The sequence below is a fragment of the Lytechinus variegatus genome, chromosome 17 (genome assembly GCF_018143015.1).
Source record: "Lytechinus variegatus isolate NC3 chromosome 17, Lvar_3.0, whole genome shotgun sequence".
NCBI lineage: Eukaryota > Metazoa > Echinodermata > Echinoidea > Temnopleuroida > Toxopneustidae > Lytechinus > Lytechinus variegatus.
The window spans coordinates 13,703,505-13,730,958 of record NC_054756.1 but is presented as its reverse complement, the minus strand read 5'-3'; the positions used below and the strand labels follow the sequence as shown (position 1 = coordinate 13,730,958).

The 27,454-nt window shown below is 38.3% G+C and overlaps 1 protein-coding gene across 1 annotated transcript; it reads right to left on the bottom strand.

Annotated features, from left to right (window-relative positions):
- Positions 1-353: 353 nt before the first annotated feature.
- LOC121431249 (deleted in malignant brain tumors 1 protein-like) lies at positions 354-27,454 on the bottom strand. The gene is made up of 9 exons (XM_041628759.1): positions 27,409-27,454; positions 9,604-9,924; positions 8,597-8,902; positions 6,230-6,547; positions 5,213-5,539; positions 4,289-4,609; positions 3,697-3,795; positions 2,388-2,469; positions 354-1,377 (listed from the first exon to the last, which is right to left on the bottom strand). The coding sequence occupies exons 1-9, from the start codon at positions 27,452-27,454 to the stop codon at positions 1,170-1,172; spliced, it is 2,028 nt and encodes a 675-aa protein (XP_041484693.1). The 3' UTR covers positions 354-1,169.

Sequence of the window (27,454 nt, the reverse complement as noted above, 5' to 3'; positions counted from 1 at the left end):
TTTTATCAATGAAGAAAATGAAATGTCGAGTTAACATTTACATCTTCCCCTGTCATGGGCTTAAACTCCCATCACCATTTGTAAGGCAAGGAACACAACGTCGGCCTTATGCCAAAAGGGCCTTAACCCGATTTTAAGGGTTCTGAATATTTTATAATAAATTTAACACATTTCATGTAAAACTTAATAACTTAACACGTTTATCGAAATTGGCTTCAAAAGCAAAAAAAAAACGACCACAAACTTTTGATTATTAGAGAGGCCAAAACCTTTAAACGCCATTATCTCGGAATGGCCAAAAGCAGTTAAGGCCCTTTTGGCATAAGGCCGACGACAATATCCCCCCCCCCCCCCTATTGTGTCAGTGGGGACTGTGTGCACAAGAATTTTTTTTGCATGGTTTAACCCGCATTTAGGTGAAATTATCCTTTCGAAATTAACATTCTGAACACCATGTACATGCAGGATATGTATAGCAATAAAGAGGAAACCCATTCTTAGTGAATATTGGAAAATACATAGACTTAAAAACTAAAATATCAATTTCTTAGGTACGGTTGAGATTAGCAACACTTAAACCCTTTCTAAAGAATACATATATAATTTTCCTATTGTATTAAATAAAAAAAAACATACCCCAAACGAAAAAAAAGAGTTAGCTCAGCTATTTACAGCATAAAATTACGATTAATACATATTGAATGGCTGGATTACCCACTCGTGCAGAGTGGTAATGCTTACCACATCACTGCTCTGCCGCCAAGTCCACTGAGCGAAGATATATCAACAAATTATTATGAATGACTATGAGTATGAATATTGAATATGATGATGATTGACGATGAAGGTGATGATGATGGTGATGATGATAACGATGTTGATGATGCTGATGATGATGATGACGACGATCAATATTGAAGATCTAGATTTCATATTAATTAAAGTTTACATTAATTATGAGTGTGAGAACCAACCGGGATGCGATATATTTTTAAGCACCAGTTCATGGTAGCTGTCACCAGTAAGGTCCGGAAACGTTAAAAGATCTTTTGATTTTGAATAACACGAAATCACTGTCCTCTTATTGGCAACTGTCGGATAATGACAGCTTATCAGATCTGACAAGCATTATGAAACAGTGCATGTTGAATATCTTTCGATTAATTCGTTTATTTATCTCGTTTCTGAATATTTTCATAAGATAAATCTCTACTGTCAACATGTTGAAGTGATTCATACATATCGGCTTGGTTGGTTGAAGATTCGTCTTTGATCCTGGACCCAGAGACAGTATTAAGCTCCATGGTGCCATCTTTCCCGCGTTGTGGTCCGTCGTAACAGTTTGGATTTGAAGGCTGACGATTCATTGCGATGCGTCTAAGGAAGACAATTGTAAAGATAAAATGATTATCATGTATATCTCTCCAGCCTAGATGATTGGGTACGTCATGCAGAGGGGTGACACGGAATTTGCATCTGTGACTTTTGCTCCGGTCTTAATATCTTAAAGGGTATAGGGTTAGGATTGGGGTTATAATAGATTTGTTGGCTCAGAATGGTATAAGGGACGCGCCATTAGATACTCAGGGGAGGGGGGGGGGCTGCTGGAAGTTTGGGTTGATGCATTTCTTTTCCCTTTCTTCTTTGAGTATTTTTTTTCTTCATTCCATTGAGACAATTTTTCCCCTTTCAGATGATTTGTCAGAGGACCATTTTTTTTTGCTATGATGGTAAGTCATTTTTTTTCTTTTGCTTATATAGCATTTAAAAAAAAAACATTCAGCCCACCCACCCACCTGGATATCGAAAAGTGTGCCCTTAAAGATGAGGATTAGAGTTTATTTTGTTTTGGAGGTAAGATTTTATGCTAGGTTTAACGTGCAATGTTCAATCGGAGAAATTTCCGGCGGAGTAAATGAAATGGAACCTCAGGCATGTGAGGGAAATGAATATCTCCCTTCTCATAATATGATGATTGTAATATTATTTTGCTTTCCGTAAGCCGGTGGATGTCTGCGTAAGTTATGAATGTGCGTAAAACGCACGAAGGCTCCGTTACGTAAAACAGCGTTTGCAATAAAAAAAAAATAATAGCCAATGAAGATTGCATTTTATTTTACACACTTATCAGGGACCAATGAGTTAATATTTCATAATCGTAATCTACATTATAGCAAATGTTGGTGCTACTATAGGTCCATGTTCGTTTACAAATATTATATTACAACTAGATAAACCTGTGATGCAATTATAGGAACTGTCAAAATTCTAATAATGGCAGTTATATTTCTGCATTTTTATTTTTATAAAATATTATTTGCGACAGTAGTCTGATGCACTTCAACCTTCACTCTTATTTCAAAAGTGGGATTGGTTTCCAGACATACCTGTATTTCTGCATCACTACTGTCATGATGATACAAACAAGTAGAATACCAATGACTAAGACAGAGAGGAATCCGATTGTACCTACGAAGGGGGGAAAAGGGAAAATTAATCAATGAATCTATTCGTAAACATGAATATCAAGCATTGGGTGCCGAATTCATGATATTGTAGACCCGGGGCGTTTCATGAAAGAACTTGTCGGACGTTTTATCCGACAAGTCCCATTTTATCCGACAGTTACCATAGTAAAAGTACCTCTCAGCCAATCAACATCAGAGAAAGATGTCAGATCTGACAACTTGTCGGATGAAAATGTTGATGAAACACTCCCCTTGTAAACCCATCATTGTTTTACCACCTGCCACTCTTATATGCATTAATGGCGTAGACATGGTAGATGGGGCTTTGGAAATGGGAGACCGTACTCCAAAAAGTTCCATGACCGGAAAAATAAGGAAAGAAAGGAAATAAAATAAAACAGGTTACTGTTTATTTTCCGTCGTGAAACCTGCATGTCACAAAATATATTTCAATTCAAACACTTGGCTCCTTGGCTCACGTCTCGCTTCGCTCTATCACGACTAATTAGAAATACCCCCCCCCCCCATGTTGTGTCCTCTCAAAATTTTGTCCGAATAATGTTTGTGACAAGTCTCTGCAACTACGCAAAGTGAGAGTTCGGTTGGATATCAATTGTTTTTCGAGATACCTGTTCCAAAGTGAATAATATTGTACGATTCTATTCTGTTATCAAATTGGCAGGGCCCTGGAACTATATTTTCAGTTACTGAGGGTGCAGATGTAAACTTGAAAAGGAAAACAAGATCCCGTGGAATTTGATTAACATAAAAGAACAAGGTTTCACTACAAAATGAAGATCATTTCGGTTACATTTCTCCATTTTTTCACACCTTCCAGAATTCCAAGGGGTGCTACCTATGGAGAAAGATACACGCAGCACCCCCAAGAAAGTATTGGGGCGCTTCATCACCCGAACATCCCCGCTTCCGAGGGCCATGCACGTTGGCAATGCAATGGAATAGACATGGTCCTGTCAGTACTCGCCATTTTTCTCAAATAAGAGAAAATAAACGGGCTCGAGTAGAAGCGATTATTTTCAGTAGCGTATAATGAGCCAAAAATTTGAGGGGACCAATTCATGGAGTATCGGGGAAAATTTATGATAGTCGAAAGATTCTATGCGGTGTATAAAAATTATATTGCTAATTAATTATTAAACTTTAAACTTTAATCATATTATAAGACATTGAACCTAACATTAAACCCAAAATATATAACAGAATATACCCTTTGCGGCAGCCTGTGATATGCTATTTCTACCGTCATTAGAAGAAAGCGTCTCTGTCGTCTCCGCTGCCATAGTTGTAGAGGATTCTTGGTCCACTTCTGTTGATGAAGTCAAATGATTCCATGTAAAACGTTCTTTACTTTAAGTTTCATATTTTCTATTTTGAATTATATCAAATAATTTATCTCATCGATTTTCGTAACAGAATATTGCAGTTATACTTCGCCAATCGCTTAAATTTACTGAGGGTTTGTTACCGGATTTTTTATCGGAGAAAGTACAAAACAGTCTTCGAGATTGATTTTACGATAGGTAATCTTCAACATACAGGCATATTCATACAGACATAAATATCACATCGGGTTTTAAGAGTAGTTTCTATTCTCTAAAGGTGAATAAAAGGTTTATGGAATACGGAGAAGGTACGCGGACAAATACATTCATATAACAGCATAAGTAGCACGACTGTGTGTTCGTTATACATGTATAACATTTCACTTAACTTATCTTTTGCTCTAAATGAATGACCATCCCCAATGAGAGAAAGATTAACAAGTTTCATTTTATGGAAGAGAAAATTTAATAAGCTACCGTATTCGATGCACGATACGCCAACATCCTCCGAATGGTCGCAGTTATGGACTTCGTACGCACTTCTTCGACAGTGGCCTATGTTTGACTCCGTCCCCTCGCACTCCACATCTTCCAGCAGTATAGGTCCAGATCCTGGTCCAAAGCCAGCGCAGCAGGAGAAGTTCTCGGCCCGTTCAAATCCGAGCATTCTACAAACCACGTCAGAGTCTTCAAGATCCCACTTGTCATCGCACACTGTCCCCCAAGTACCGGAGTATAAGACCTCTACACGGCCTTCCTTGTTGGATCTTCCATTGACCAGACGAACCTGAAGATCATCTAATTCAAGTAAAAACAATGAATATCCAGTATCATAGATCATGAGAGATGCAATTACTTTGGATTAAGAGTAAACAGCCCTTCCTGCTACTGGCAAATTTATTACTTCTATTTTTTCAATAGAATATCAAAAGTTTTTAGATATTTTCGGGAATCCCACACTTTAATTTTGTTTATATGTGATTTCTCGTATTTCCAATACTGTACGTTGTACATCTTTCGGAACAGAGCTTGACTGATAACAAATCACTTCTCCTTCCCCATCTTCGTCATCGTCTTCTTTTTCTTCTTCATCAACTTCTTCTTCATCATCAACTTCTTTTTCGTCAACTTCTTCTTTTCCATTTTCTCCATGCAGCACCACTAGCTTTTTGCAAAAATGGATGTCCTTATTCGCCTTATTTCTATTCTGAAAATTAATGCAACAATTATTGACCAATACATTTACATTTGCTCGATCACAGTTGTATGTAGGTTAATACCTACGGGGTCGAGATTGCAATCAGTTGCGGTCGTTATATATACACAATTTTTTTTATTAATTTCAAAAAAGGCCAACATTCTTCTACTTGTAGTGAGCACTCATCGTTCATTATTTCTTACCCCATTTCAAGCAAGAAACTCCAATATCGCGTGTATGATCATAACAGTATGTGACACCAAAACTGTAACCCAGATTACAATCAAGAAGACTTGCTTCATTCCCTGTGCATCTAGGATTGCGTAACAATACTTCTCCCGTCCCTGGACCGTATGTTGAAGAACTTGAATATCCTGTAGCACCGATGAATCCTAACATTTTACAGACAACATGCGAGTCTAGAAGCGTCCAGCTATAATGGCATACAGTACCCCATGCTCCAAAGTAAAACAACTCAACACGTCCCTGGCTCTCATCAGGGCCATCTACTAGACGAACCCCGAGCTCGGCTACAAAAACGACATAGGAAATAGGAATTTATATCATTATATTCATGATATTTGAAAAGTATATAAAATTTGATGTACAAGTATTAAGAAAAAAATAGACAATGAGTATAAAATAGTCAGGGAAGAACAAACAAAATTAGTTTGAAAGAAGATATTGTTTAAATAATAGGCAATTATTCACCAAAAAAAAATCTAGAACTGTTCTTCTTGAACATGTTGAAGGAATCACTGATAATTTCATGTGTCTTACTACTTTTCCCTTCGTGTACCTCGAGTAAGAAGTCTGGTTAAGTTATCAATTCATTGAAACTACACATTAATTATCCTCAATCATTAAGAAAACAATCATTTATTTGGGAAAATTCAATTCAAACTGCTGCTTGAAATAAGTCTTTTCTTTCATTTTGGTACTTGCACTGAAGAAAAAAGTCAGTGCTGAACGAAGATGCAACTGATGGAGAAGAATTTTAATCATGTGCTCTCGCTTGGACAATCACGGTGTTTTTTTCGCTGTAATGAAAAATTCTGTAATGAAAAATTCAAATTGTGCCAATATGACTCCAATAAATGACATCATTTGCTTATTTTAAAAGTGCGCCTATATAGGTCGCTTACCATATATCATTTACCTATCTTTATTATCTAGTGAGACTAAAACCTTTGTAAATCTGGTTGGCAGTTAAAAGTCACCTTGCCCGCTGCAAACAACACCAACATCTTCAATATGGTCACAGTTATGAACCAGATATCCAGCATGGTTGCATTGTGTAAGATGTGTTTCTGATCCATCACAATCGACGTTGTCGAGGATGATGTCCCCTGAGCCTGGGCCAAAGCTCTTCATTGCAGAAGAAACCCCAGGATATCCCAACATTCGACAAACCACGGTAGCGTCGTTGATATCCCAGGAATCACTGCAAATTGTTCCCCAGTAACTTCGGGTATTTGGCTGCAGCACCTCGACTCGCCCTTCATTCGGTGTATCGCCACCGACAAGGCGAACTGGAACTGTTAAAAGGAAAAGTTCCGCAATAGATGGGCATCTTCAACTAGAATTCATAGAATAATGCTGTGAAGGTCACCTACACACTAAGAAATAGGGGATCAAAATTAAACCCTCCGGGTTGGTACAATAGCTGCAACCAAAGGTGTGCTAATGATAATTATGCTAATTTATGGGTGCATTTAGCTATGTTAAGAACCCTATAGGGTGCGAAATTGAACAATGTGATAAAGGTTCAAATTTGAACCCTTTTTAATGTCAAGTACTTTGCACCTTAACATGTTCATAATGTGCATCTATTAGGGTGCAAGCGAGCATTCTTGGTGCATTTAATGATAAAAAGGTGCATTTTTCACCTTTTGCCACTTAGGGTGCAAGATTACACCCCTAAAGGTTGGTACAAGTGCTTCATTAGAGGTTTCAAACATTTCTTAGTGTGTATGACTTTAATTTGGTTTACAAAAAAATACTCTTAGCCAATATTCATAAAGGAACTTTAATGTTAACACTTCGTATAACTTCGTATAACATCTGAAATTGAATATGGCAACGATTCGAATCGACCAATCAAAGTCTTCCTCTCAGTAAAGTCGCCAGTTTGGCCTTCTGAGAGATAAAGGCCCAATGCAGATTCCCCAAGTAATTTCCGTCTCAAGTGTGGCTTCGCTACCTCAGTTTCTCTAATCGAAACTGTAGTAACATAGATTAATTGTACCTCATGATTCTAGGCAATAAATCACTCTTTTATCGTGGGTCCCAATAATGTCAATCTCCTCAGAATCTGATAGGTGAATTATCGGATGGTCTAATACCACTTGGTCTTCTTAACACTTTGTTCACTGAACTTCACTAAGTCTAAACTCATTTCGTCTACAAACAGTTCTAAAATATCAAATTCGTCTTATTCCCTCTTGGTCTAATATAATATCCAATTCATCTAATTTCCATTTGGGCTAATAACCAGTTGGGCATATTTGTGTAATTCCCACTTGGTCTAATATCCGATTCGTCTAATGAGCAGATGGACAAAAACCATTTAGTCTTTTTTCCAGTTGGTCTAACACCACTTGGTCTAATTTCCACTTAGGCTAATTTCCACTTGGTCTAATTTTGATTTTGTCTAAATTATGGTCTAATATCCAATCGGTCTACTGATCACTGGGCTAATAGGCAAATAGTCTAATGGCCACTCGGTCTAATCGCCAATTGGTCTGTTGCCCAGTTGGGCTAATCATCACTTGGTCTAATTCACAATTGGTCTAATGTCTATTCATTCTAAAATAACACTATTCATTATTGTTCATTTGATCTCGAATTATCTCTTGATATTAAAGCCATCTTAAGCCTTACAGATGGCCTCTAATTTTAATGAAATTGCGTGTATAATCATCATAGAGCTTTCATACAACTTAATATGCAGTTGTGTACTGTATCATCCAAATGTTTTGAGGGGGCACACCTATGAAAGATCGCTCGCTCGCATTTATATAATTTTTGGCCCGATATATCGCCATTTCGCCCCCTCAGATATGTTTGCCTTATGACGCCATTGCCTGTTCCATGATATGACAGGAAATTTTGGCTCTTGCCCTCCCCCCCCCCCCCCCCCAGCCACCGACCCCTGTTACGCCCCTGTACACCAAGTGACAGTAAAATAAATATGACGAAATGGCAATGAGGCAAAATGAAATTAGACCAAGTGACGGTTAGCCCAACTGGGTATTAGACAAGTTGGCTATTAGACCAAGAGGTTGTTAGACTAAAAGAGAATTGGACCAATTGGGTTTAGCCCAAATGTTGTTAGCCCATCTGATGATTGGACAAGGTGATATTAGACCAACCGTCAGTAAACCATCTGATGCTGGAAAACAGTCAAAGTAAACCAAAAATGAGAGTATCAATGACAGGACAGTCACATGGCTTCGTTGTCATGCCCGGTCCGGTTAAATTTTAGTTAACAGAATATCGAATGTATATTTTTCTGTCGGAAATATATGAATACGAATTTGAAATCTGAATGTTTGTTTTGTATTTATTCATTCATTCATTATTACGTTTTGTGCATGTGACTCCAACATCGTCGTGGTGTCCGCAAATGTTGGTTCCTAAAGGATTGTGGCTGCAGTGTCCAATATTCACTTCTTCTCCTGTGCAATTGAAATGATGAATGTCACCATCTCCTTCTTCAAAATAGGGACAGCATGACGAGTAAGACTCGGCAAAGGTATAACCTGCCATCCTACAAACCACGTTCGCTTCTGCTAGTCCAAAGCCATCGGCACAAACAGTTCCCCATGAACCTTGATAGTTAACATCCACCCGCCCTTCTCTTTTGTAGTAGTACAAGTTACGTGTAGAAACTGAAACAAGAAAAATAATATCAGAAAATTGATTGATATCTTCGGAATTTAATGAGAATGTTTTGCGTCGTATTCTGTGATCATCTTCCTTTTTCTTTCTTTTTTAATCAATGGTGAAAATAGTTTTAAAAGCGATCTCAAAATTCAACGACGGATTAAATCGGCAAAATACGTCGCTAAATGTATGTCATTTTGTAAGGTGTTAGGCCGGTGTTCCCCATGACCTCTAAAATTGCCTTTCGAGAAGAATATCCAAGCCGATGTGTAAATTTTGTCTTTACTTACGCAGCAGAAGCGGTAGATTTAGAGGCGGAAGTCCCTTGAAACTTATTTGATACCCAATGGCCTGCCAAACTAAATTTTAGAAGAAAATGATTGTTATTTGGAAACTCCTTTACAAGCACGTTGAAATGATTTCTGGAAGGATAATCAAGATGACACGAAATCGTTTTTTTATAAGGCTCTCCACTGGTTATGTTCGTTTACACTATTGACACTGCGTAGTTAAGGAGCGCTAATGGCAAAGGCTGAAATGTTTTAATGAGATTTCCTGCAGTTTCTTAACAGAATGTAAGAAGGCTAAAAATAATAAGATTCATTGAAATTGAGGGTATTCGGTTTACTGTTTATTATCATCATCTTCACTGACTGAATGGATGGAAAACGTAATCTTTCTAGCATTCAACCAATCAAAGAATTACCGACGCCGTCGCAGATGACCCCTACGTCATTATGGTGCCCACAGTTGTGATTGTAGTAACCGTTATGTCGACAAAATGCGATGTTTGACTCAGTTCCTGTACACTCTACATTATCCAGGAGGATTTCGCCTGTACCTTCACCAAAGGATGCACTTAAGTTATAAGCTGAAGCTCTTGGATATCCCAATGTATGACAAATCACATGGGCGTCATTTAGATCAAAACCGTCGTCACAGACAGTTCTCCAGGAAAGATGGTAGTAAACCTCAACTCGGCCTTCAAAGGATCCACGTCCACCAACTAAACGGGTCTGGAGAGGTTCTGTAATTTGATAATACATAATAATAATAACGATAATATTAATAGGCAATTATACAGTGCGTATCAAAAAAAGTTTACACTTTGCAAAAGCCCTGGGAATTATAAAATATACAACATGTGGGTAATTTTTTCACATATAATCTTAGGTTTGGGTCTCATCTATCCAATGAAAGTAAAAGTTTTGACAGAATGTTACACTTGAGTGAGCACTGTCCATTTTTGTAAAGCTCGAAGAAATCTGTTTGCGCAGAAATGTTTGTTTTCACGCAGTGTCAAGGGGAAAGGGCGAAATCAAACTTACCCTGCGAAACATTTCTCATACATTTCCCTTGCACTTTTAGTCAATTGAAATAAAACGGATACATTCAAGTATTTTGTAAAAATTTTGCCACCCAAATTGAAATTTCAACACTTAGTAAGCACAACCTTTACCCTTTTTTGTGTCAGCTGGATCTGAGGACATAATTGAATCTGAACAAAAGTTTATATCAGACATCTCCAGCATTTTTTTCACTAAGTTTTTGTAATTTAAAGTGGTTTACATTTCACTTTTCATTTAAAACTTGTTTCTCTACATTTTCCCCAAGCTTGAGAATGATTAACAAAATGAAAATCAAGCCTAAGCCCGGGGGCCACTTACATTGACGAGTGGATACCATGCGCGACCAAAAAACACACGTAAAAAGGATGTCCTTTTCACGATAGGGCACGTTACGTACGTAACGTGATGAGGGTGTCAAAAACACAAATATAATGAAAAAAGGGTATAAATTCGCTCGGAAAATTACGTGTTTAGGGTCGAATTTGAGGGGGAGGATAAAACAAAATTAAAATGTTTTATAAAGGATGTCCTTTTTGCCCCAACACTTCGTGTTTAGAGTCCGATTTGCGCGAGGTGTAGAAGGTGAGGTCGTACTAAACCAAATAAGGTAAAGCCGACGACCGAAGGACCCATAACAATTTTGAACCCGCAGGTGCAAAAATAAACCCCAAACGCAGGGTTCAATTTTTGAACCCCAAATCAGGGGTTCAATGTTTGAACCCATATGGTGCTGATTTTGCATCTCCTTTCGGGGTTCAATTCTGAACATTTATTTCTTAGTGTGTGCAAATAAACTTCAAAATTTCTGTAAATAATATCTATCAATATATCCATCAGTGTTGTAGTCAAGGCTCAAACCTCCAAGGCCAAGGCTTTAATACTCAAGACCAAGGTTTCAATCCCCAAGGCCAAGGCCAAGGCATGGAAACCCAAGGCCTAAAAACCTTAAGGCATTTCAAACTGTCGATATATGGAACAATGAGCCAGCAACAAGGCGGCAGTTCGAATATCAGTTCGGCGCCCCTACATGTAGGTCCAACATCAATTTGGCGCCCCTAGTTGAATATTAATTTGGCGCCCCTACATGTAGGTCGATCATCAATTCGCCCCCCCCCCCCCCCCCCGTTCGAACATAAATACGGCCCCCAGTTCGAACATCATTTTGGCATCCCTTCGAACTCAATTTGCCTTCCCGAGTTCGAATATCATTCCCCCCTAGCTCGAGTATCAATTTGCGCCCCCTAGTTCGAACATCAATTCGGTGCCCCCCCCCCCCCTAGTTTGAGTATCAATTGGCGCCCCTGTTGCACCCACAAATGTAATAACGCCCACAAATGTAATAACACTTTACCCACAAATGTAATAACGCCCACAAATGTAATAAACACTTTACCCACAAATGTAATAATTTTTGATCGCCCACAAATGTAATAATGACTTTACCCACAAATGTAATAAATTTGAAGGGATTTTTGGCGAATCCGTTCTAAACTAAAATCTTATGGAATTGCGTTCATATAGCACAAAATTGCAGAGTCTTTTTTCAGACCGGGTTAATAAAACATTAAAGTACAAGTCCAAAGTCTTTTTTCCTGACCGGGTCGTTTCAAAAATTATATTATAAGTCCAAAGTCTTTTTTCCAGAACCGGTTGTTTCTAAAATTATAATATAAGTCCAGTCTTTTTTCCAGACCCGGTTGTTTCAAAAATTGTTATATAAATCCAGTCTTTTTCAGACCGGTTGTTTCAAGAATTATGATACAAGTCCAAGTCTTTTTTCCAGACCCGGTTGTTTCAAGAATTTTAATACAAGTCCAAAGTCTTTTTCCAGACCCAGTTATTTCAAAATTTATGATATAAGTCCAAACTAAGATACGATAATGATATTCCTGTGGAAAAAATGGGAATCGAGCTTAGTCTTTTCTCCAGACCCAGTTAATTAAAACTGGTGGAATTAATGTCTTTGTTGTTGTTTCAACTTATATGGTGTATATTGTGAATATATGCACTAAGAGTAAATTGAGAATCAAGCGTAGTCTTTTCTCCAGACCCGGTTATTTGTTATTTCAACATTATGAATAACAGTTTAAAAACAGTATAAAGACCCCATAATTTTATTAATGCTGGATATAGCGTAGTCTTTCAGCCCGACCAAGTTTTTTTTCTCAAAAAAACGCTAATAGTAAGAATTTAAAAAAAAATCAAAGTCTAAGACCAAACAAACCTTCAACCTAAGAACCTGTTTTAAAAAGAGGTTTAGAGTGTTGTCTTTATTCCAGACCTAAAACAGTTACGAAAAAAATCTTCTAACATAAGACCTTATATTCTTATTCTTGTGGAATAACACGAGTTTTAAAACGTACTCTTTCCTCCAAACCCGGCTATTAAAAAAAATAACTAAAAAACTTCAAATCTAAGACCAATTTTCCAAAGTTTCACCCAGTAAAAATATGTCTTTACACCACACCCAGTTTTTTTTAAATAATACTACTACCCCTACAAAACATTGTAATAACGCGTGGGTAAAGCAGACATCCTTTCTCCAGACTTGGTTATTATTTGAAAAATAAAATAGTTTTTACAAATATTCTAAAACGAATACCCAATAATCTAATTACTGTGGAACAACATGAAGACCGATTGTCGAAGATCGACTTTCCTCCAGACACAATTATTTCAGGAATAAAAAATCAATAAAACTCAACCCCAACAACAAATCTAAGAACCAACAATCCTCCAAATTAAGACCATGTATGTAGTAAAGCACATGTTTAGAGCGTTGTCTTTATTCCAGACCCGGTGATTTAAAAATGATTTAAACAATCTTAAAAACAAAAGACTCATATTCTTATTCTTGTGGAACAACACGAGTATTATGCTTAGTCTTTCGACTGGACCCGGTTATCTAAAAGCTAAACAAATATATAAAAAAATCACAGCTAAGACCAATCTTCAAAATTAAACCCACTTAAAATGCTTGGGCTTAGAGTGTTGTCTTTACCCCTCACCCAGTTCTCTTAAAAATACAAATTAAGCGAAACATTAATCTTAAAACTTAGACCCCAGCATACTTAATTTGACAAAACAAGTTTATTGAAAAAATACAGAAAAAAACATTTAACCCTCTTCCAGCCTAACATCTTGTAATACATGATTTAATAAGCATTCACTTTTTCTTCCAGGCAAATAAATTTATGATAAAAAAAATCAAAACTTAGGGCCAGGGGAGCGATTCATGGAAAGGAGTTGTCTGACGTTGTCTTTGTTTGTTGTAGTTATTGTGTTTTAAATGACTTTTATAACTGGGTCTGGAGGAAAGACTACGCTATATTTCCATGTCATTCAGCATTAATAGGATCGTGGGTCTTTATTTTCTTTTTTATTATTACTAATTTATTATTATAATTGTTGTTATTCATTTGTTATTTGAAAGATCTGGGTCTGGATGAAAGACTACGCTATATTTCCATGTTATTCTACATAAATAGGATCGTGGGTCTTTGTTTGCTTTTTTTATTATTATTCATTTGTTATTTGAAAGATCTGGGTCTGGATGAAAGACTACGCTATATTTCCATGTTATTTACCATAAATAAGAGAGTTGGGGTCTCTGTTACCTTTCCACCAGTTTTAATTAACTGGGTCTGGAGAAAATACTAAGCTCGATGCTCATTTTTATTCCACAAGAATATCACTATCGTATCTTTGTTTGGACTTATATATAAAAAAAAATTTGAAACATTCGGGTCTGGAAAAAGACTTTGGAAGTATATTATGATTTTTGAAACAACCGGTCAAGAAAAAAAAAACTCTGGACTTATATTATAATTTTTTAAACAACCAGGTCTGAAAGAAAGATTTGGACTTGCATTATAAATTTTGAATTAACCAGGACTTTGGACGTATATTATAATTTTTTAATTAACCGGATCTGAAAAAAAGACTTTGGACGTATATTATAATTTTTGAAACAACCGGGTCTGGAAAAAGACTTTGGACGTATATTATAAGTTTTTGATTAACCGGGTCTGATAAAAAGACTTTGGACGTATATTATAATTTTTGAAACAACCGGGACTGGAAAAAAGACTTTGGACTTATATTACAATTTTTGAAAAAACGGGTCCGGAAAAAGACTTTGGACGTATATTATAATCTTGAAAAACCGGGTCTGGAAAAAGACTTTGGACTTGTATTGTAATATTTTATTAACCGGGTCTGGAAAAAAAACTGAACTTTTGTGCTATATGAACGCATTACTATAGATTTTAGTTTAGAACGGATTTCGCCAAAAATCCCATCAAATTATTACATTTGTGGGTAAAGTCATTATTACATTTGTGGGTAAAATACATTATTACATTTGTGGGTAAAGTGTTATTACATTTGTGGGCGTTATTACATTTGTGGGTAAAGTTGTTATTACATTTGTGGGTGTTATGACATTTGTGGCGATTATTACATTTGTGGGTGTAACAGCCCCCCCCCCCCCCCCTAGCTCGAACATCGATTCGCCCCCCCCCCCCTCCCAAGTTCGAGTATCAATTTGGCGCCCCCAGTTCGAACATCATTTTCACATCCCTTCGAACATCATTCCGGCGCCCTCCTACTTTGAATATCAATTCGGCGTCCCTACATGTAGGTCGATCATCACTTGGCTCCCCCCCCCCCCCCCCCCGTTCGAACATCAATTCGGTCCGCAGTTCGAACATCATTTTGGCATCCCTTCGAACATCATTTCGGCGCCCTCCTAGTTCGAATATCGATTCGGCGCCCCTACATGTAGGTCCAACATCAATTTGGCGCCCCTAGTTCGAAAACCATTTCGCCCCCCCCCCCTAGCTCGAGTATCAAATTGGCGCCCCCAAGTTCCAACATCAATTTGGCACCCCTACGTCGAATATCAACCCCCCCCCCCCCCGTTCAAACATCAATTCTGCCCCCAGTTCGAACAGCATTTTGACATTCCTTCGAACATCATTTCAGCGCCCTTTTGGTTCGAATATCATTTTCTTTCCTCTTCCTCTTTTTTTTTCTTCTCGTCCTTCCCCTCTTCTTCTCCCTTTTCTTCTCTTCTTTTCCCCTTTCTCTCTTTCTTCTCTTCTTTCTTCCCTATTCCTCTTTCTCATTTTTTCTTCTTTTCCCCTCTTCCTCTCTCTCCTCCCCCTCTTCCTTTTTTTTCTCCCCTCCCCTCCCTTTTCTTCTCTTCCTCCCCCTCCCCCTCTTCCTCTTTTTTCTCTTTCTTTCCCCTCTTCTTTTACCCCTTTTTATACTTTTTTCCCCTCTTCTTTTTCTTCTTTTCTTTCCCATCTCTTTTTTTTTCTTTCCTCCCTCTTCCTCTCTCTCCTTTTTCTACTTTTCATTCCCCTCTTCCTCTTCCCCCTCTCCCCCTCCCTTTTCTTGTCTTCCTTCCCCCTTTTCTTGTCTTCCTTTCCACTTTTCTCCCCTTCTCTCTCTTTTTCCCTCTTCTTTCTTCCCTCTTCCTCTCTTTCCCTTTTTCTTTCCTTTTTCCTTCTCTTTCTTTCCCTTTTCCTCTCTTTTTTCCTTCCCCCTCTTCCCTTTTTCTTCTTTTCTTACCCCTTTCCTCTTTTTTTTCCTCTTCTTCCTTCCTCCTCTTTCTCTCTCTTTTCCCCTCTTCTTTTCCCCTCTCCTCTCTTTTCTTCTTTTCTTTCCCCCTTTTCCCCCTCTTTTTTCTTCCCTTCTTCCTTTCTTCTTTTTCTTCTTTTCTTTCCCCTTTTCCACTCCTTTTCTTTCCCCTCTTCCACTCCTTTTCTCTTTCTTTCCCTCTCTCTTTTTTTAGCGGAAGGGGGGGGCAATTAAGGCCCCCTCGGCCCTTCCCCCATGGATCCGCGCCTGGTGTGGAGGTTGCGTAAGAATACTAGTAAGCGTATGTATTTGGGCTCTCGTGTTGTTGCTGATGCACCCAGGAGGTAGAAAGAGGACAGACTCTGCACAAAGAGCAGGGGTAGATTCAAAGCATGATCCAAACTGCTTGGTGTTGGAATATCGAGGCTACATTTTCGACACCATTCAATACCAATAAGGAGGCGCGATAGCTCAGTCGGTAGAGCGGGGGATTCGTATTCCGGTGACCCGGGTTCGATTCCCACTTGGTGCGCTAGTGCCCTTTGGTAAGGCATTAATCCTCAGTACCAGGTCCTTCGGAGAGGACCTTAAGCCGTCGGTCCTCTGGTTGCTTGCTTACAAGCATTCATGCTTTCTTAGCAGTCAGGTAAAAAATCACCACTAGTCAGGTCCAGATTTGAGAAAAGTAGACTGCCTTAGGCAATTCGTGTTAATGCTGAATTGAGAAGTGCTTTCACATAATTTGAGGGCGCTGAGTCGAAATTTGCTGTTTGCCAACCTTGATTTTGACGTTAAAATCCTCAAATTGGCAAAAACAAAATGGCCGCCATTCTACACCCATTTTTACTCTATTCTGACCCCCAAAACTTGTAACAAAAATGTTTGCCGACGGTTTTTGGTACTATTTGATCTCAAATCTAACATATTAAAAATCCACCAAAATCCGTATCCGGGAAAGTGGTTATTTTTAAGATGGCGTCTTAAGATGGCGTCTAAGATGGCCGCCATTAACTGAAAATTAAAATAACCGGCACTTTATCTACCCTTGACACCTTTTTCGGTGCATACATGTATTCAATGGTGGAGGGCAAAAAGGGAAAGAGTGAACATACATTGTAAGCACTCCAGGATACCTAAAAATCCAAGATTGCGTAAAAATGGCTGCCATAGCCTAAAAATTCATAATTCATCTTTTACGTATTTTAGTGTCTTTTTTTTGGATTGTATTCATTGGTGATTTCAAGGGTCAAGAAGTAAACCGGAACACGTTACAAGGACAGTCAACAGTCCACTATGTCCAAAAATCCAAAATCTAAAATAGCTGTTGTTATCTAAAAAAAAACCCACAAACCCGACATAGTTTGTTTAATACCTGCCTTGGGCACATGATGTTGGTGTCTAATCCATGGTTTAATGGGTCAAGAAATACGTTAGGACAAGTAAAAAAGACAGTCTATGGTCCTCCATGTCCAAAAATCCAGGATGGTTTGCAAAAATGGAGTATAAAATGTCTGCCGTTAATTACAAACCGACATAGTTTGTTTAATAACCGCCTAGAGAATATGATTTTTTAGTATAACGCATGGTTTAAAGGGTCAAGTACTAGATTGGGACAAGTTACAAGGACAGTTAGTGGTTCCATCATGTCCAAAAATCCATAATGGCTTCCAGAAATGGAGTCTATAAAGGCCGTTCTCACCGAAAAACTGACATAGTCTGTTTAGTATCAGCCCGGGGTATATGATCTTGGTGTTTAACCAATGGTTTAAAGGGTCAAGTAATAAATAAGGACAAGTTACAAGGACAGTCAGAGGTCCAGCATGTCCAAGAATCCAACATCTTCCAAAGTTGGAGTCTAAAATGGCTACTGTTACCTAAAAACTGTCATAGTTTGTTTAATATCCGCCTGGGGTATATGATTATGTTGTCTCACCCTTGGTTTAAATGGTCAAGTAATACACTAGGATAAGTTACAAGGGCAATAAATGGTCCTGTATGTCTAAAAATCAAAGATGGCTTCCAATTAAGGAGTCTAAAATGGCTGCTGATACTCAAAAATTGACATAATCTATTTAAAATCCATTTGCGAAATATGATGTTGCTGTCTACACTATGATTTCAAGGGTTGAATAATACTTTTGGATTAGTTACAATGATATGAAGCAGTCCATTTTGCCGATTATTTGAAGTTGGCTTTCAAAGTGAGTCTTAAAAGACTTCCATCAGCTTAACATAGTATCAATTAGGTGAACAAAATCTACACTACATGTTTTGTGGTTTGAAGGCTGAAATAATAAATCGGAGCAAATAAAAAAGATGGTAAGTTTCTTTTTCTTCGTAAAGAGTCCAAAGCGACTTCTAAAATTGCGTGAAAATGACTACTGTCCCCTAATCATGAAACCATAGGATAGTCCTGAGCACAAAAATGACGGGTCTTGAAATACTTATCAGTGAATTATGGAAATTTTTAGAGGAAAGTGTACCTTATTTTTTAAAGTTTGTTTTTTAATGTTTACTCATTGTTGCACCACCACCTATTTATATCACTAATTCTTATAAAACATATTTTCACGAGTCTTAGAAACAGAGATACCAAAATAGTGGCACTAGATGGGATATGAAGTATTGTCATTTTTGTAATAATGGTGGCCAATTTGAATGTAATTTTTTTGATCGTTCTTCAATTTTTTGACAAAATGGACAACAATGGTTCCCTGTAATCTGTCTTCACCTATGTCATATGACCCTTGAAATCATGAGAAAGGCACAAAAATGTTCTTATATTGTAGGTGGATAGTATAGGAACTTTGCAGCCAGATTTTAAAGAAATAACAACTATTTTTTAAGTCATCATTATTTGGGGGGGGGGGCAAAACTGCACCAATGATAAGCCTTGAAATTTTTCCAATGTAATTTTTCACTTTTGAATCATGATTTTTTTAATATGTTTTATTTTATTCTCGGTAGACCCCAAAGTTATTTCTACCAGGTGGATATTACATGAATTTGGAGCATTACAAAGTTACAACGTCATTTTGGAAGGTAATCTTGGATTCTCTGACACACACACTGACTATCTTGTAAACATGGCTTGATTCACTATTTGCCTTGAAAGCTTTTTTGATGATTTTGATTTTGAGGATTTATTTTATTTTTGGAGTTGATGGTACAACAACGACTGCCGTTGTGGACGCTATGTTGGATTTCCAGGTAACCTTGACAACGTTTTGTAACTATAACCTGTGTCAATAGACTTTGTTTAATCTTAACATGCCTAAGTTTCATGAAATAGACATCTAAACCCTAAGAGTTATGAAATTTCAAAAACTTAACCTCGGTTAAGATTTGATGTTGACTTCGCCGCCGCCGTCGGAAAAGCGACGTCCATGTCTTGCTTCTGCTATGCAGGCGAGGAAAAAATGGCGGAAACGTTAAAGATATCCAATGTGAATATGCCAGCATCGCCCCCAAATTATCAAACATTTTGCCATATTATTTATCAAATCAGCAGCTGTGAATCATGGCAGCCATCTTGGAATTAAAGATGGCTGACGAATCTATCGGACACATTATGTTTGCGACCCTGGGTATAAAAAATAACGCATAGATCCCAATTTTTTTATAAATATAATCACCCATAAAAATCGTTTAATACGGGAAACTACATTAAAAATGCCGCCATTTTGTTTTTTGCCGATTTGAGGATGAAAACGTCGGAATCAAGTTTGGCAAACAGCATTTTTGGATTCAGCACCCCTGAATTACCTTAAAACAATTGATAAATCAGCATTAACACAAAATGCCTAACACACTTTTTCTGAGCACATTTTTTAAAATCTGGACCTGACTACATCACCAATGTGTCATACCATATTCCCAGAAAATCAAATAAGATTGACACAAAATGAGATATTTTTGCAAGGGATCGGGTGGGTGTTTCATAAAGCTCTTCGTATGTTAAGAACGACTGGTGATCCTTTAAGTCTTGCGACAAATGTATTCATTGGCGATGGTTAAGCGCGTTAGAAAGGATCACCAGGCGTTCTTAAAGTAGTTCTTAAATACGAACAGCTTAATGAAACACCCACCTGGTTCATTTTGATTTGATGGTTGTTGCGTTATTAATATTTGTTTTAGTTAGGTAAGTTAGGAATGTCCTTATGGACTGTCTTTGTTTTTTTTTCTTGTTTCTTTATTCTATGCTATCGATATATATATATTTTTTTTTTCATTCAACAACTGAACGGGTATAGGTTTTGTTTGTTGCAATTCAGACGCTATTAATACACAATTTTGTGCCGGCGCAGGTTAGATAACACACCAGCGTGGCAAGGTTATAGAGCCCATTGGAAGACTGTGACTGACGATTTGATTTCCGTCTCTGTTTCAAGGGATATTCCGGGCTGAAGATATTTATATCTAAATAAATAGAGTAGAATTCACAACGCAGAATGCTGAAAATTTAATCAAAATCGGATAACAAATAACGAAGTTGGCTCAGTCGATAAAGCGTTTGCCCGTCGAACCAAAGATCGTGGGTTCGAGTCCATCCCAGGCGGATGACTGAAGCCAGTGCGTTGTGTATAAACATCTCTCCCCTGTTTCATTGATGCAGGCTAGTTAAAGTGGAAACACTCCGTCCCTCGGATATGACGTTACATGGAGGCCCCGTGTAAAGGAGAATCACCACCTTTGCACGTTAACAGGCGCGGATCCAGGAGGGGGCCGAGCCGGGCCCGCCCCCCCCCTATTTTTTGACAACCTGCAGAAAAAAGTGTACTCTTTACCTTGATAGAAAATATGAAGAACAGAAAGAAAAGTAAGAAAGAGGTATTATACCCATGACGTGTAATTTACAGCCTCGTAACGGCCGCCGGCCCGACCCCAAAGGAAACAAAAAAAGGTGAGGGGAAGAATTGGAAAATAGACTTTATATACAAATTTTCGCTCGCGCTTCGCGCATTGCCAGTGAAATTAATCCCATTCAAGAGGATTAAATGGCACTTATATATCCAGTTCTGAAATCAATGTGCACACAATATTTTAGCTTGCACATCAAGCTTTCATTATTTTGTTTGATTTATACAAATTGTTTGTACATATCAAAATTTTCAGCTCGTGCTGCGCGCTTGCAGTGTTCGATTTGTGAGTAACCTATCTTCTTTGGAAATTCTTACCAAAATTTGTCAAAATGCTCCTTTATCATGTCAGTATATCAAAAAATTAAGCTCGTGCTTCGCGCTTGCATTGTTTGAGACAGGCGCGGATCCATGGGGGCCGAGGGGGCCTTGCCCCCCCCCCCCTTCGGCTAAAAAAAAGAGAGAGAGGGAAAGAAAGAGGGGAAGAGGGGAAAGAAAAGAAGAAAGGAAGAAGGGAAGAAAAAAGAGAGGAAAAGGGAGGAAAGAAAAAAGGAAAAGAGAGAGAGGAGAGGGGGAAAGAGAGAGGAGGAGGGGGAAGGAACAAGAGGGAAAAAAGGAGAGAGGAAAGGGGAGAAGAAAAGAAGAAAAAGGGAAGAGGGGGAAGGAAGGGAAGGAAAAGAGAGAGGAAAAGGGGAAAGAAAGAGAAGGAAAAAGAGAGGGAAAGGAAAAGGAGAAAAAAAAGAGAGAGGGGAAGAGAGGAAAGGAAGAGAAGAAAAAGAGAGAGAGGAAAAAGAGGAAAGAAAAGGAGGAAGAGAAGAAAAGAAGGGGGAGGCCGGGAGAGGGAGGAAAGAAGAGAAAGAAAAAAGAGAGGGGAAAGAAAAGAAGAAGGGAAGAAAAAGGAGAGAGGAAAGAAAAAAGAGGAAGAGGGGAAGGAAGAGAAGAAAAAGGGAGGGGGAGGGAGAAGAAAAAAAGAGGACGCGGGGGAAGGAGAGAGGAAAAGGAGAAAAAAGGAAAGAGAGGAAGGGGAAGAAAGAAGAGGAAAAAAGAGAGAGAAGGGGAAGAAAATGGGAAAGGAAGACAAGAAAAGGGAGGGGGAGAGTGGGAAAAAAGAGGAAGAGGGGAAAGAAAAGGGAAAAAAGGAGAAAGAGGAAGAGGGAGGAAAGAAAAAAAGAGAGGGGAAAGAAAAGAAGAAAAAGAAGAGGGGAAAGAAAGGAAGACAAAAAGGGGAAAAGAAGAGGGGAAAGAAAGAGAAAAAAGAAGAAGAGGGGGAAGAGAAGAAAAGGGAGGGGAGAAAAAAAGGAGAAAGAGGAAGAGGGAAGAAAGAAGAGATGAAAAAAGAAAGGGGGAAAGAAGAGAAGAAAAGTGGAGAGGAAGAGGGGAAGGACGAGAAGAAAAAAAGAGGAAGAGGAGGAAAGGAAATGATGTTCGAACCAAAAGGGCGCTGAAATGATGTTCGAAGGAATGTCAAAATGCTGTTCGAACTGGGGGCAGAATTGATGTTTGAACGGGGGGGCGAATTGATGTTCGACGTAGGGGCGCCAAATTGATGTTGGAACTAGGGGCGCCAAATTGATACTCGAGCAAGGGGGAGGGGCGACATGGTATTCGAACTAGGTGCGCCAAATTGATGTTGGACCTGCATGTACGGGCGCCGAATTGATATTCGAACTAGGAGGGCGCCGAAATGATGTTCGAAATGGGGCGCCAAATTGATACTCGAACAAGGGAGGGGGGCCGAATCGATGTTCGTGGTAGGGGGCGCCAAATTGATACTCAAACTAGGGGGCGCCGAATTGATGTTCAAACTAGGGGGCGCAAAATTTATACTCGAGCTAGGGGGGAATGATATTCGAACTAGGGAAGGCAAATTGAGTTCGAAGGGATGCCAAAATGATGTTCGAACTGGGGGCCAAATTTATTTTCGAACGGGGGGGGGGGCGAATTGATGATCGACCTATATACATGTAGGGGCGCTCAATCAATATTCAACTAGGGGCGCCAAATTGATGTTGGACCTACATGTAGGGGCGCCGAATTGATATTCGAACTAGGAGGGCGCTGAAATGATGTTCGAAGTGGGGGCGCCAAATCGATACTCGAACTAGGGAGGGGGGGGGGTCGAATCGATGTTCGAGCTAGGGGGCGCCAATTGATACTCAAACTAGGGGCGCCGAACTGATATTCGAACTGCCGCCTTGTTGTTGGCTCATTGTTCCATATATTGAAAGTTTGAAATGCCTTGGCCTTGAGGTTTTTAGGCCTTGGGTTTCCATGCCTTGGCCTTGGGAATTGAAGCCTTGGCCTTGGGGATTGAAGCCTTGGTCTTGGGTATTAAAGCCTTGGCCTTGGAGGTTTGAGCCTTGACTACAACACTGATGGATATATTGATAGATATCATTAACAGAAATTTTGAAGTTTACTTGCACACACACAGAAATAAATGTTAAGAATTAAACCCCGAAAGGTTGATGCAAAATCAGCACCCTATGGGTTAAAAAATTGAACCCCTGATTTGGGGTTCAAAAATTGAACCCTGCGGTTGGGGTTCATTTTTGCGGTTACACTTCGTATTTCCGAAGCTTCGTAATTCCGAAGGTTCTTTATTCCGAAGGTTCGTAATTCCGAAACACGTAAATTGCCTATACCTCGATGTTCGTTAATCCGAAAACGAAAAAGGGTTCGTTAATCCGAACATTTGTGGCGTAATTCCGACGATTCGTTATTCCGAAGGTTCGATAATCCGAAAACGAAATAAGGTTCGTTGTTCCGAAGGTTCGTTAATCCGAAAACGAAATAAGGTTCGTTGTTCCGAAGGTTCGTTAATCCGAAAACGAAAAAAGGTTCGTTATTCCGAAGGTTCGTTGATCCGAAAACGAAATAAGGTTCGTTTTTCCGAAGGTTCGTTAATCCGAAAACGAAATAAGGTTCGTTGATCCGAAAACAAAATAAGGTTCGTTTTTCCGAAGGTTCGTTAATCCGAAAACGAAATAAGGTTCGTTAATCCGAAAACAAAATAAGGTTCGTTTTTCCGAAGGTTCGTTAATCCGAAAACGAAATAAGGTTCGTTAATCCGAAAACAAAATAAGGTTCGTTAATCCGAAAACAAAATAAGGTTCGTTAATCCGAAAAATGAAAACCGGGAAAGCAGAGGCAGAGGCAAGGGGAGGGGGGCGGGGGACACTGTTGCCGTTCAATTATCATTATGAGGATGGGAAGGCAAGGGCGGCCGAACGAATTTTCGTTGGGGGTAAAGCCAAAAAATGAAACTCATACGTCAAAATTGGGACTGTGGTGATGTTTTCACCTTAAGATTATCATCTGCTTGAAGTCATTGTCTGTTTGATAGTGATTATTTAAGTAGAGAATAACTTTTTTTGAAGTGACTTCTTATTATGGCAAAATGTATATTTAGGCTTTATTTTTCGGGAGAGAGTATAATGAGCGAGCGGCTTGGTAAAACAAATTCAAAGGTGAAGTTGTATAACGTTTTTTGTGGTCATTTATTCTTAAAATGGCATTATTGCGAGGTGTTGCGAGCGTGAATCACAAGCTAAACTTTAGGTTATTTCAATAAAAAATGAAAATTAGTTTTTAAAAATCCGAGCAGATTTCTGCTGTCATTAAAAAGATGTGCATCTAACTAAAGAATTAACACGAGCGCAAAACGCGAGCTTAAACATACTGACCAGAAAAGGAACCTGTTAAAGAAAGCATTTAGTGACCTCTTTAGGATGCATATTTCACCAATCGAATGAGAGTGCGAAGCGCAAGCTGAAATTTTTCAATATTCCAGCCTGAAAACTTAACTTAACTTGTATACTTTTAAAAGAGTATTTTATTTCGAAAAAACATGAAAAACGGCATATTTATTTTTGAAAAAGGAACTTTCCCATTTTGGAAAATATTAATTCCCCTGTTTTTTATTCCATTTTTGATGCCCCCTGCCTCCCTCCCGGCGGATCCAACTTTCGTCAAATAGAGGGGGGGGGATTTTCTTTTTAGCCATATTTTCCTTGATCGGCAGTTTAAAGTTGATTTTTGTTTGTTTCTTTGAAAGGGTAGTCCTAACAGTCAATAATTAGCTTTATCCTTATAAAATAAAGTAAATATGTAATAACATGATAAACCCTTTTTAAATAATGCGAGCGCGAGCTATATTTTTGTTAATATGATGGGCAATATGTTTGTGATATTCAAAGCGAGATGCCTATATGTAACTAAATTTAGATAATAACTGCTAGCAAGAAGCGCGAACAGAATTTTTAAATATATAAGCTCTGATCTGATCTAAAGGGGACATTTTAAGAACTTTTTGCAGTTAGCCATGAAGACGATGCGTGTTTTAGCCAATGGCGGCGGAACGTATTTTTTTTTTTTGGGGGGGGGGGCAAAGTAAAAAAAGGGGGCCAATAGGGGCAAATTGGTGCAAACGGATATTTTCACCATTAGATTATCATCTGTGTAAAGAGGTTGTGTGTTTTTGTAGTAACTAAATTGAGCACAATTTTTTAAGTGATCACTAAACATGCTAAAGTTATATTTACGTTTCATTTCTGCGAGCGTAGAGAGCAAGCGGTTTGGGGGAAAAAGTCAAATCTGAAGATGTAAAATTCACCTTTTTGGTCAATACTGTGAAAAGGGCATCCTTGTGAGATGTTGCGAGCGAATCACGTGCTCAAACTTTTGGAAATTTCATGTGGGCCTAGAATGATGATATTGATAAAGATATCATTTACCCAGGGAAGCCACTTCAGTTCTGAAAACTATTCTCCCAGCTATTATTATTTTTTTAAAAAGAATGCTATAGAATGTCCAGTTTTCAGGTTGGAAAATCGGAAAAATTTGGCTCACGTTTCTCGCTCGCATCAAGTATTGTTTATTGAGGAACTCATTCTATTCCTGGTTACAAAAAAGAAGTATGAAATGTCCAGTTTTCAGGTTGGAATATCACAAATTTTAAGCTTGCGGTTCGCGCTCTCATTATTTAGTTCGTGAGATATATATTCTATTCATGAGTCACTAAATGCAGTCCTTAAAAGATTACTTTCTGAAGCCTGTTGCATAAAACTTTTTACCTGAGAAAACTCTGGTAAAAACTGAAAACTAAGGTTAGTCTGATTTCCGCCAATTACTTTAGCACAGGGCAAAAAATCCTGTAAAAACAACCTGAGTTTTCTCAGGTAAAAGGTTTCATGCAACGGGCCCCAGGTCAGTATATAAACAAATTACAACTCGCCCTCGCATTAATTCTTTAGAAAGATACACATCTTTCTCACGATTACAAAAAATGCTCCGAATGCTCACTTCACGTCTTGTTACATGAAATGTCTACTAGTTTCAGCTTGCGATTCGCGCTTTCAACATCTCACAAGGATCATTATTAGTATTATTTTTATTTTTATTACCAGCAGAAGCTGTTATTAAAAATGACATCCCCTCCAATACAAATCCTATTATCTAGAGGTTGCTCGCACGCTTCCAACACACTTGATCCCCTGCATCTTTAATTAAACCATTTGCTCATAGGCAGCAATTGCTCAGATAAAATCGAAATTAGCCTATGCTTGATCAGGGCGCCATTCTTAATGAAATACATGCTTTGGCCCCAACACACATCATCGATCGTTATTACTATCATTGCATAATATCGTGTAATCTTGTAATGACAACATCGTTTTTGTTACCAAAATGAATTATTTTCATTTTCGGAAATACGAACCTTATTTAATTTTCGGATTAACGAACCTTATTTTGTTTTCGGATTAACGAACCTTATTTCGTTTTCGGATTAACGAACCTTCGGAATTACGAACCTTATTTCGTTTTCGGATTAGCGAACCTTCGGAATTACGAACCTTATTTTGTTTTCGGATTAACGAACCTTCGGAATTACGAACCTTATTTCGTTTTCGGATTAGCGAACCTTCGGAATTACGAACCTTATTTTGTTTTCGGATTAACGAACCTTCGGAATTACGAACCTTATTTCGTTTTCGGATTAACGAACCTTCGGAATTACGAACCTTATTTCGTTTTCGGATTGACGAACCTTCGGAATTACGAACCTTCGGAATTACGAACCTTCGGAAATACGAACCTTCGGAATAACCGAACCTTCGGAATTACGAAGCTTCGGAATTACGAATGTATGCGCATTTTTGCACCCTGGGTTCAAAATTGCACCCCTAGGGGTTCAATTTGAAATTTAGGGGTGCAGTAGAAAAGAAATCGTCAAATACTCACATAAATGAAAAAACTCTATGGTTTATATCGTTCCTTTATTATTGTTTCATGTAGTAATGCGTAAAAGACAGATATATACAGTTGATGATACGACACCTTTTCGTTTCCAACCTACAGTGGGAAATCACGTTTTATTTTTTAAAACGAATTCCACTCAAACTATTACGTGGATTTACTCAGGCCTAAACTGCATTGCTGGGTCATTCTAAAAAAAAATGATACAATTCACAAAAAACGTGTCTCGACTATCTTATGGCCGCTAGCTTCACAACCCTAAACATTTTCTACAAATTTTTTATCAAGAAAATGACAATAATAGACTAGTTTCACAAAGCATATGCCATCAGTGACTTGCAAAGCTCTAATTTTATTACAAAAGCGTTTTAGTTTTGCTTTTTGTCAGAATAGACACTGTCTCGGGTCAGTTTTAGATTTTACTATCATTCTCTTTTATAAGTACTCTGTATTTCTTACCTACATTGATGTCTGGTGAGGGCAGCATGGTGTAAACGTCTGACAT